General features: G+C 34.9%; 1 protein-coding gene and 1 long non-coding RNA gene across 2 annotated transcripts; one reads left to right on the top strand and one right to left on the bottom strand.

The window, feature by feature from the left end:
* Positions 1–6,484: 6,484 nt before the first annotated feature.
* LOC120580286 (uncharacterized) lies at positions 6,485–9,092 on the top strand. The gene is made up of 2 exons (XR_005645987.1): positions 6,485–6,867; positions 8,512–9,092. It is a non-coding gene; the product is annotated as an uncharacterized lncRNA (long non-coding RNA).
* A 105-nt stretch (positions 9,093–9,197) lies between these two features.
* LOC11409051 (WRKY transcription factor 23) lies at positions 9,198–11,477 on the bottom strand. The gene is made up of 3 exons (XM_003609749.4): positions 10,788–11,477; positions 10,325–10,471; positions 9,198–10,087 (listed from the first exon to the last, which is right to left on the bottom strand). Exons 1-3 carry the CDS (start codon positions 11,321–11,323, stop codon positions 9,508–9,510), a joined length of 1,263 nt encoding a protein of 420 aa, XP_003609797.2. The 5' UTR covers positions 11,324–11,477; the 3' UTR covers positions 9,198–9,507.
* Between the last annotated feature and the right edge of the window lie 567 nt (positions 11,478–12,044).

The following is a 12,044-nucleotide window of genomic DNA, read 5'->3' as shown; positions in this document are numbered from 1 at the left end:
TAGTCCCTCACATTTTCCTCTGTTTGCCAAATAAATCCTTTCCGTCAACTTTAACTCAAATGTCTATTGTGGACCAACATTATAGATGGTCACGGTAGACCTTATTAATTTATTCAATTTTAGACCTTTGATCATTTTGAACATAAAGGGGACCATTGGATCATAGAAGACCATTGAATCTTATAATGGACCACAAACACATGATTTTTCTTTCCTTTTCTTCATCTTCTTCCTTGTATTTCTTCTTCATCTTCATCACATTCATCCTTCTTCATATTCATTTATACCCAGAAAAATAATAAAAAATTAAAACTCAAAAAAACTATATTTTCTTCCTTTCACTCTCGTTTCCTCCTTTCACTTCATACTACTCTGAGACATGCTTCCTTCTCCCCACGCCGTCAACTCTCCTACCACCTCCTCTGCCACCATGAACTCCGGCTATGAGATCTCAATCCGCAGCCGTCTTGTTAAGCAAGCTTCTGGGTCTTATCTGATCCATCCCATGTCTTCTTCCGTCGGGAACTCTTCTGCTCCTAACTTCCTCCGCCGCCTTTACCATCGTGTCTCCTTCGTCAACCACAACCGGAAATTGCAAAACAACAACACAAAATAAAAAAAAAAAAACTCCTAAATTAAAATCCCTTTGAACTCCACACTTTCAATTTCGTTTTTTTTTTAGATCCAAAATCAAAACTTGATTTTCAAAATATCAAATTTCTTGTTCAGATGGTCTTTTCGAGATCTTCGAGTGGGATTTGGTGAATGTCGCGATCTGAGAGTTTAGAGGAGGTTAAGATTTTTGTTTTAGTTCCACCATTGCTAAATGGGAAGATACTGTTGAAGATCTTCAAGATGGTGTTGTTTGGGTTTGGGGTTTTGATTTCTTCATTTTCGGTCAAAAATTGGAATGTGAGTGAAAAAATATTAAAAGGTTAATGAATGAGTGATTGTGATTTTGAGTGTAATGGGAAAGGAAAACGTGAACTTGATCAAGTTAGTGATGAACTAGGATGATTGATAGAAAAGCTAGATCTGCGAGGAAGGTAAGAGAAAGAGAGAGACATGATTGAGTGTGTAACAATGTTGTTGGCCACTAGATAAGAAACAAATTGAACAGTTTAAATTAAAAAAGTTAATAAGTATATAGATCAAATGGTTGAAATTAAAAAATTAATAGAGTTTATGGTGGACCACTTCTAAGGTTTATCCGCCATAGACATTTGAGGGTTAAACTTAACAGGTAGGGATTTATTTGGCAAACGGTGGAAAAGATGAGGGACTAAAACGCCATTTTTATTAATTGTGGGACTAAAATGAAGACATGAAATTAAATAAGGGACCAAATGATCTAATACGCCTAAGTTCTTCCATACTCAAACTATAGTACGCAGGAAACACAATAAAATTCATGGTCTCCATCTGGATGATGGTACATGGTGTACTTATGATACTCAACTGCAAAAAACAGCAATCTCTTTCTACCAAAATCTTTTTCAAAAAGATCGTACTGTGAATCCCCATAGTTTGCGTGTCCCTTTAATTCCTACCTTATGTGCACTTGGTATCCGTAGTTTGAGCTCTCCGGTCTTGAAAGAGGAGGTTAAAGATGCTTTGTTTTCCATGCAATCGGACAAAGCACCGGGCCCCGATGGTTTTCAACCCCTTTTCTTCAAGCATTTTTGGGAAAAAACGGGTGAATCTCTTTGGGAACTTGTGGATATTTCTTTTCGACGTGGCTTCATAGATGAAGCTATTGTAGAAACACTTTTAGTATTGATTCCAAAAGAGAATAATCCAACTCACCTCAAGAATTTCAGACCCATAAGTTTGTGTAATGTGATTTTCAAAGTAATCACCAAAGTCTTAGTGAACCGCATTCGTCCCTTCCTTGATGAACTTGTTAGTCCTTTTCAAAGCAACTTTATTCCCAGAAGAGGCACAACAGACAATGCTATTATCGCTCAGGAAGTTGTTCACTACATGCACACATCTAGGTCCCAAAAAGGTACGTTAGCTCTAAAAATATACCTTGAGAAAGCTTATGATAGACTAGATTGGTCCTTTCTGGAGCTAACATTACATGACTTTGGTTTCCCCCATCATATTATTGGATTAATCATGAGTTGTGTTAAGGCTAGCGATTTGGCTATTCTTTGGAATGGTGCCAAGACGAACAAATTCAAGCCCACCAAAGGCTTGCGACAGGGAGATCCACTCTCTCCTTATTTGTTTGTCCTTTGTATGGAAAAATTAGCTATGCATATTCAAGGAAAAGTGGAGGATCGAAGTTGACGGCCTATCCATATTTCAAAGGATGGCCCGGGTCTTTCCCATCTAACTTTTGCTGATGATGTTCTCTTATTTTGTGAAGCTAATACACAGCAGGTACAAATGGTTATTGATACACTTAATGAGTTTTGTTCTGCTTCGGGTTTGAAAGTTAATGTGACAAAATCAAAATCAATGTGTTCCAAGAGGGTGCCAGAGAGGACTAAAAGAGATATCCAGGGTATCTCGTCGATCCGTTTGGTTTCTAACTTGGGCCATTACTTAGGTTTTCCTTTAGTTCAAGGGAGAGTCACAAATGAAACATACAAGCATATTATTGAGAAAATGCACCATAGGTTGGCTTCTTGGAAAGGTAAGCTATTGAATAAATCAGGTAGAGTTTGCTTAGAAAAATCAGTCACAACTTCTATGCCAGTGTATTCTATGCAAATTAATCTTCTCCGAAAGGAATTGTGTGATGGTATTGATAAGATTACTAAAAGTTTCATTTGGGGAGGAAATGGAGTAACATGAAAGTGGAACATGGTTAAATGGACTACAGTTACTTCTCCTAGAAAGTTTGGCGGGTTAGCTATTAGAGATGCTAGAAACACAAATTTAGCCTTGCTTGGAAAATTGGTGTGGAGCTTGTTACATGATAAGAACAAACTCTGGGTGCGCTTGTTGAGTGGCAAAATATATTAAGAATGGCTCTTTATGGAGCAGCGAAGTAGTGAGAAGCCCTTCTCTGGTGTGGCGAAGTATTTTGGAGGCAGCTAAAAATCTTATAGACTAAGATGGGGAGATTGTGTCACAAGGTTGATTTTGTCAACATCTCATATACTCATCTAACGCTTAGGGCGGTTGGCTCAAATGGTTGTTGGAGTTGGAATGCTTTAATGACTAATATACCTTCTGATATTGTTCAACTTGTTGACCAACACCCTCCTCCTATTACTTATAGTGAAGAGAAACATGATATGTGGATATGGAATGACTCTAAGACAAGGGTTTATACTTGTAAATTTGGCTATGATTGGTTGTTAGCTCCACAACCAGGTCTTGTGAAATTGAATGTTGATGGAAGTTGCAACTCTCGTGGAGGGATTGGTGCTCGTGGGCTTATTCGGGACGATAAAGGTAATTGGCTTGCTGGGTTCTCCTCCAATGATGGTCAAGGTGATGTGTTAATTGCTGAGCTTTTTGCAATTTATCATGGTATCACTCTTCTGCTTCAACATGGGTATTCAAAAGCAATCATAGAATCAGATAGCCTAGAGGCTATTCAGTTGTTGACTCGAAGAAATGAGTTAGAGATTCATGAATATAATTCATTACTGCTTAGGATTACCAGTTTGATCGACCATGCCCCAGACTTGGTCTTGCATCATATATTTCGAGAAGCTAATCTCAGTGTTGATTGGTTAGCAAAATACAGAAATTCTTCCGCTATGAGTGTCACTACATGGTCATCTCCGCCTTCTGGCCTCTTTGATCAGCTGTCTAGGGATAACCTGGACACTTAGTGTTTTTTTTTTTTTGCTCTTTTTTTTGTTTTTTGTTTCATTTTAATTCACCAAAAAAAAAACGCGTTCCCTTCTTCTCTCATATCGCAACAACCTTTTATTATTTTTTAATTTAAAATCTCATCCGTTAGATATCTTTTTGCCACATGTCTTGCATCCAAACCCTAAATAGAATAAATGGAGCTTAGCCTAAATGGAGCATATCCGAACTCGGTGTATTGTACTCCCCCAATCTTTGTTCTTATCTCTTAAATATATTCACTTATTTCTTAAGTACACATCTAATAACTAACAAAATATTCTGGAATGATCTTATCTTTCAAGATATTTAAAGTAAGCTTTTTAGTTTTGGATTATATTCTAATGGCTTGAGTGGAACGTCACAACTCCTGATATTTATACAACACATGAAAATTGCCAATTTTCTTTTTCGAGAGGAATTTTTTTTGGTGTTGTTGTTTATAAGCTTTGAAAAGATATAAATAGTCTGGTGTTTAATCGAAAGTATTTAGTTGGTAATCAGCTTCTTCGTGTAATAACTAACCAATACAATTTCATTGTATCCTCTTTTTTTTTTGTAGTCGGGGTTTGAACCCCTTACTTTGCATATTTTTATACATTGCCCATACTAACTGAGCTAAGCTTACGAGGACTTTTATTGTATCCCCTTCCAACGTTAATGATGATTCTAAATCTCATCCTTGAGACGCAAGCAATGAAGTTTCTTGAGCTCCTTCATCGCATAAGCTTTTTATTTGCATACTGTAAATCCTCCTGATAACTGTTAAGTCCACATGATAACAATGTGTGTATAAGTGGGGGCAATCCTCACCTCACAAGCCGGTTTTGTGGAGTTGTGTTAGGCCCAACCACGATTTCTAAGATGATATCAGAGCCTCTCCAAGATCCATATTTGACCACCTGCTATCAGGTTTCCGTTATCGGGCCACCCACCATTTATGTCCACGAACCAAGCCCAATAGTGTTGGTCGTGAGGGGGTGTGTTAAGAGCCCCACATCGGATAGGTGATGGTCTGACAATGTGTGTATAAGTGGGGGCAATCCTCACCCCACAAGCCGGTTTTGTGGGGTTGTGTTAGGCCCAACCACGATTTCTAAGATGTTATCAGAGCTCTTGCCTCTTAGTACTCAATTTGGCACCTCTTGCTTTGCCCTTATATAATGCCAATGGATTCTTCGGTGTTTTGAATCTTTTTGTAGCAGCTATCTGCTCAATTAAGTTTTAAAACAAAGGCAACTAGAACTACCTTTTTATTGCTTGATAGACTGGGTTGCATTTTGTGGATATGTTTATTGGGGAAACAGTTATTTGCTAACTGATGGAATTTGTTCTACAGGTAATATTTCCATCTACTCTACTCGGGTCTCATACATAGTCATAAGAGATTTCTATTTGTGGAGGATTGCTTAGTTGGTTCTCATGGTTGGTCCATTTGTGGCTTCTACGATAGATTTGACTCATACTCTAATGTGTGAGCGGAACTATGAGCCATTTACATTGGAATAGTTATGACAAGTTAGTTGAATATCATAAATTTCATATTTGAGATTGATAATCTGGTTGTGGTTAACATGGTTACTTTAGGCTCATGTCTAATCCCTTGCTATAACCTCTTCCCGATCGCCATGGATGGAGAATTGACACTCGAATGTTTGCAAATGCATACAGGAAAATTTCTTGGAGTTATGGTGAAAACACGTTTACACAGTTTGAATTTAACAATAGTGTAAACTGTAAGTGAAAAAATTAAGTTCAAATGTATCTAAAGGTCCTTTAAGTTTTTCGTTTTTTCCAAAGTGGTCCTTTAAATTTCAAAAGTCTCAAACAAGTCCTTTAAGTTTCAGCAGTCCCAAACAAGTTCTTTTATTTTTTGAATCGTTTCAAACAAGTCATTTTAAAGGATGATGATGATGATTCAGATGATAGCAACAAAGAGCATTATCCACCATTTACCATGCCTAAAAAGATGATTAATTTTAAGTGGGTGTTAGGAGTCAGATTTGGTACCAAAGATGAGTTCAATGAAGCAATTACCAACTATGCTATCTACAATAAGATTTGTTTAAAACGATTCAAAAACTAAAAGGACTTGTTTGAGACTTTTGAAACTTAAAGGACCACTTTGAAAAAAACGAAAAACTTAAAAGGACCTTTAGATACATTTGACCAAAAATTAAATATCAATCATGTTAATAAACTTAGGGTTTGTTATAACATACCATTAATATCCAACTTAAATTGTTAGTTAATAGTTATGGATGATAATGCTCACTTTAAATTTAGAGAGACCAGATTCACAAAAAAAATGACTAGTTAAAAGTTTCCTCTCCAATAAAAGAAGGATGAGTTTAGAGAATTAAGTGATAATAATATAGAACGTTAGATATTCACATGATGATTAGAAAGGAAAAATATGAGACATGATTAAACAAATTAAAGAGAAGTTCTTATTTATCCATGATGATTAGAATTATTCGTGTTGAATTGATACCAATCAAAATCATTCATTTATTTATTTTTTATTATTTTATGATATAAAATAGAGCAAGAGAATATAAAATAATAAAAGATAAATACATGATTTTGATCAGTGTCAACTCAATATAACAATACTATTATCGTGGATAACATCATTGTCACCTTCATCCTGTCATTTTCTCTCACTTCTCATGTCTACTAGAATATCAAATGTCACACTCACATCATAATTAAATGAGTAAATCATTGTACTAGCTTTGATAGAGTTTGGATGGATTAAGATGCTTGATTACAATTCCAACGAATCATACGGGTTGTATACAATGACTAAACCTCCCTCCACACTTTCCTTTGATTCCTTTGATGCTTTATTTCTTTTATAGCATCAAATTATTTGGCTCTTCAACTGTTGGATTACAAATAGATACCACACTTTTCTGTTGCGTGCCTTTTGCAATTTGTGAACATATATATGGCTGTAAAGTTTTAGAATACCATAAAAGTCATGCTTCATGCAGAGAATATGCATTCACCAGCAGCACACGGTTGAAAAATAGCATCAATTAAAAGGTTCATCACATCTAAATCCTCTTCATTTTTTGAAATGATTTTTATTCTTCTCCTTTAATTATTATGTGCAATTGTGTTCATACTAAGATAAATTCACAGTTTTACCTTTTCACCGATTATGTGCTTTATGTCTTTTTATGATCCCCAAATACTTTATGTATGAATTAATGAATGATACTTTATGTAGTACTTTATGTGTGTCATGTTAGTTTTTAACATAATATATGAATATTTCTCACCTTAAGGTTAATTAATTAAGTTTCTCCCTAGTATGAATGAGAGACGGAGAGAATTAGAATCTGGGAAACCTCTAACAGCCAGCTGAATTATTCAACAAATATGAACAATTGACTCTATCTTGGATGTTACAAACATTAATTAGCAATATTTTGATCCTCAACCATCATTGAAATATTCCATGAAATAAATAATATTTAATTTTCAAATTTTGTGTGCCCACCCCATATTTTGTATCACGGGAATTTAACTATCCATCCATATAAAATAATCCTTGACAAATTTGAATTTGAAATGGTACATAAAATTTGAATTTGTATAAGCTAGTAATTAGTAGTAATTACGAAAAAATTATGACAATTCACAGTTTTGCCTTTTCACCGATTATGTACTTTATGTCTTTTATGATCCCCAAATACTTTATGTAGTACTTTATGTGTGCCATGTTAGTTTTAACATACACCTACCATGTCCTTCAAAAAAACATACACCTACTATGAGTATTTCTCACCTTTTAAGGTTAATTAAGTTTCTCCCTCTCTAGTATGAACGAGAATTAGAAACCGATGAAACCCCTAAATTTTAATTCAAGTAATATCAATGTCATGGATCGCGCAGACTGACATGTTACTATGTATGCTAGATATCCAAATGAGACACTTATTTTTTTAGAGGATCCATTGAGACACTTGTTAATATTGGAACATAAGATGAACAGTAAATAATCAAATATATTAAGCAGCCGGGGTACTTTAAACCACAAACATAACAATAGAAAAATTTAACTAAAATCTACCAATGGTCAACAAAATTACTCACGAATAATACACCGTAAGATCAAACACACCACTCATAATACAAACCTGAGATAGTTTTGTGTAGTCACAGGACTTAAGCACACGCTTTAGATCACAAAAATAAAACAGAAAAAAGAGTTAAAGGATGTGTATGTTTAAAATAATTAAATTATGTATATTTTTTGTGTGCTCTCAAATGATTTTTACTTGAGATTATGACCACTCAAGTATTTCTTTACAAGCAGACTCAAAAAGGCGAGGTAATATACGTTTGTGACAAAAAAAACCATGAGATATATAAATAAGGGTAGTTAAATGAAGCAAACTCAGACTCGAATTTAATTTCCATCACTTAAATACTAACTTTTTTTTTGACAAATCACTTAATATAGTAAATAAACTATTGACTAAGGGTCTTTAGACTAAGGGGTATATATTCATATTATATATTTACACTATGCAGGCAACAACCAAGGGCATTCATTTGGGCTGAAAATACCCAAGCTAGGAAAGGAATTATATTAGTATATAGAGAATGGCTTCTGCTACTATTACTATTTCAAAAAAAATTTGCTTGCTAATAACTACTATTACTATTTCTATGCAATAGGGCATGAAGAAATATATATGTCCTGGCAATCCATATAGCTTATCTCATCACAATTCACATCATCTACCTTTTGCCATCAACAAGAAACGAGCCATGCTCTTGCTATTTCCCTCTTAGGAAATACACATCATGATTGAATGGTAGAAGCCCATCTTCGTATATAGCTTATAGGGTAAGATGATGAGAAAAGGCCATCATATACAAAAAGCTAAACGGTACTACTAGCTATGCTCTTGTAATCATGTTGCTTGCTTTTTCATACTTAATGTATTGTGTCATGTCATGGGGCAATCATAACACAAAGTTAATTTTCATCTCTTCTAATTAATCAACTTACGTGATCTTGTCTCCCTTTCCCCATAAAGTCTCTATAGAGTTGGAAAAGAAGAGATTGATCACAACATGCAAGCTAAGCATTGTAACAATTAAGGCAAAACCCTAACCCTAAAAATATTGGTTAATTTTTCCACCATGAACAAGAACAATCCTACCCATCAAAACAATGCAAACCGTTAATGGTGATGCCATGATAAAAAAGGAGAATAGATAAACTAATTTAAAAAGAAAAAAAAAAAAAAAAACTAAGTACCAAAATGGGAAAGAAATATCTAGTTACAATCAGGAATAAATAACCCCATAGAAGGAAATTAACAAGAAAAGTTAAAAGCAGCAAAATCACCAGAATCTAATAAGATAACAGTCATGATATATTAATCATATAAATAAAGGAAACTCTAATTAAAAAGTCTCAAGTCTCATATGAACACATGCCAGCCGAAGTGTGGTTTCACTTTCACTAGAAATAACCTTCAAAACACAATTAAAGCACTTCAGCGGCACAGACTTGGAATTTTCCATCATCATTAAGTTAAATAACCTTAAATTACCAGCTACTAATTAATATCAGATACTAATTGATATACAAGTCAAACTAATCAAATTAATTAATACCATAAATAAGTATCATTAACCAAACATACATCTTCAGCTTCATATTCATTCTTTGGCTCCAGCTCCTCCCATCTCCATTGGAGCAATCATATCCTGAAGAAGCCCATTGTTCCTCACCATATCATTAGTACTTGTCATCATAGAAGAAGACAGAGAAGAATTGCCTCCACCATAATTTTCTTGATTTTGAAGAAATCCACCAAAAGATGTTGAAGAGATCATCAAATTATCAGCAGAGTTAACAATATTCGAAAGTGGAGAAATGTTGAAGGAGTTGTTATAATCACTATTATATAACAAAGATGGCACTGCTTGCCGCTGGTGATGAAGCACATTCTGATTCTGATCCTGAAATTTTTGATATTGTTGTGATTGAGACATCGCAAATTCGTTTCCAAGAACAGAACTACCAACAACGCCGCTAGTTGTGTTGTGATGTTGGTGGACCTGTTCTTGGAAACCAGAAGGATCAGACATGATCCCAAGGTTAGCAGCACGCAATAGAACCGGGGATAGGTGGATGTGATGGCCTTCATAGCTGGTTAGCACGATCGAAGAGTCTGCAGCCGAACGCTCTATACGCTTCTTCACCTCACAGTTCCCGGCGGTGCAACGGTAATAGCTCCTATTTTGCATCACACAAGATAAAAAAAAAAATGTAAGCCAAATTGGAGAGTATGTGTATGCTATAGTTACAAATATATAGTCTAAATGGAATAAAAAATTAAGTTTGATTTTTAGACAAAGCCTTCAAATCTTAGTGCAAGGGAATCAAATGCATCTACTTTTGCACTCAGATCTAAAGGCTATGCAATAGTATCTTGATTTGATGGTACATGTATGTATGTATGTATGTATATACCTGGGAAATGGGCTGTTTTTGACTGGTTTTTGGCCATACTTGCGCCACCTATAACCATCATCCAAGTGATCAACATCACTCTTTGTCTTGAAAGTAACTCTTGCTGGTCGTAGCTTCTTGTTCTTGTTCTTCTTCTTTGGCTTCAACCTATAACACCAGTTTCAGCTTTATTCAGTAAATCAAATCAATATTTTAATGTTTTTTTCTATTACTTTTCTTATTGTCAAACTAGCATACATTAAACAAAAGTAAACAAAACGGCAAGAACACATGGAAATGACACTGACAACAGTGAATAACCCGGAAAGCCCGCTCAAAGTAATTGAATACACAGACACACACAAAAAACATACATCATCTTCAACTTCCTCGTCTTCATTTGGAACTGCTGTTTCTTTTTTCTCTTTTTAGTCAATTACAATTTTTAATTAATAAAATAAAAATGATATTTTAATCAACTCACTGTTTCTTCATCTGATCTTGATCATTTTGATTCTCTACAAGTCTGATTCCATGATCTTCATCCTTCTCTTCTGCTTCATCTCCTTCAAGTTCTTCTTCATGTTCATGTTCATTCTCTTCTACCATGACTTTGTCTGCAACACCAGCTGCATTGGAAGATGAAGAAATTGAAGAAGAAACGGAGACAGGGGTGGCCGGATTATTCAAGACCTCAGACGCGGCAGGGGAAGGTGCCGGTAAAGGAGGCAGCTGGGTGGTGGAAGGTGGTGCTGACATGTCAGTATCAATGGTGGGAAACCAATCGAATAAAGTAGCAGAAGAAGAAGTGAAATCATTTGTACTCAACAAATCGATGTAACCAGCAAAGGAAGAAGATTGTTGATCATCAGATTGTGATGGTGGAATCATATCAAAGATGCTGCATGATGGTAAAGCAGGTGAGAAAGGGAAATTGATTACACAACTTCCCTTGTTCTTCTTGTTTGGAATCTCACCTGAAAATGCTGTTGTTGAAGAATTCGCCATGTTCTTCTTCATCGTTTATCTCTCTTCTCTACTGTTTGTTTTCATGGACTGTGTGTTTGTGAGTGCTATATAACCTTTGCACATATTCCTCACCTTTCTCTCTCTCTTATTTTTTCTATCTTATTTAAGGTTTTTTTTAGATTACCTTTGAAGAATAGTGGGTAATTTACCCACCAACCGATGAAAATGAGAAATTTGTTGGTGGGGTCAAGATAGTTAATGGATACCACTTAAAAATATGTTTATGTGACTAATGTGTATTAGTTGGGGTAAATTACCCACCATTCTTCTATGGGTACCCTAGTTGTTACCCTTATTTAATGAAATCTGTTTTAACTCCGAAAAAGTGAGCCTCTTTATTAACTCAATTTTGTTTCTAATAGATGAGAAAGAGAAAAGGACAGTTTAGGGGTTTCAGTTTTTCTTTTTTTCTTCTTAATCCGACTTAAAGACCGACCAATCTGGAGATTAATTTTATCGTCCATTAGCGGAACCCAATTAAATTCACATCAAAGTTCTAGATTGATCTAGCACCTAAATTATTTGAACATAAGACATAGGGAAGATCACTTTTTTTTTTAAAGAGCACACTTCTAAATTTCAAATCTTATATCACTAGAATGAGATATAGTTTTTTTAATGAATTAAATTTTTGTTTGCTCGAGTTATTTTTAAGTTTGACTTTTGTCATTTAGGTTTTTCAATTTTAGTTTCATTTGAGTTTCCAATATTT

This window comes from Medicago truncatula, chromosome 4 (genome assembly GCF_003473485.1).
Source record: "Medicago truncatula cultivar Jemalong A17 chromosome 4, MtrunA17r5.0-ANR, whole genome shotgun sequence".
Lineage (NCBI taxonomy): Eukaryota > Viridiplantae > Streptophyta > Magnoliopsida > Fabales > Fabaceae > Medicago > Medicago truncatula.
Note: the sequence above shows the minus strand (reverse complement) of the source record. Positions and strands in the feature narration are given on the sequence as shown.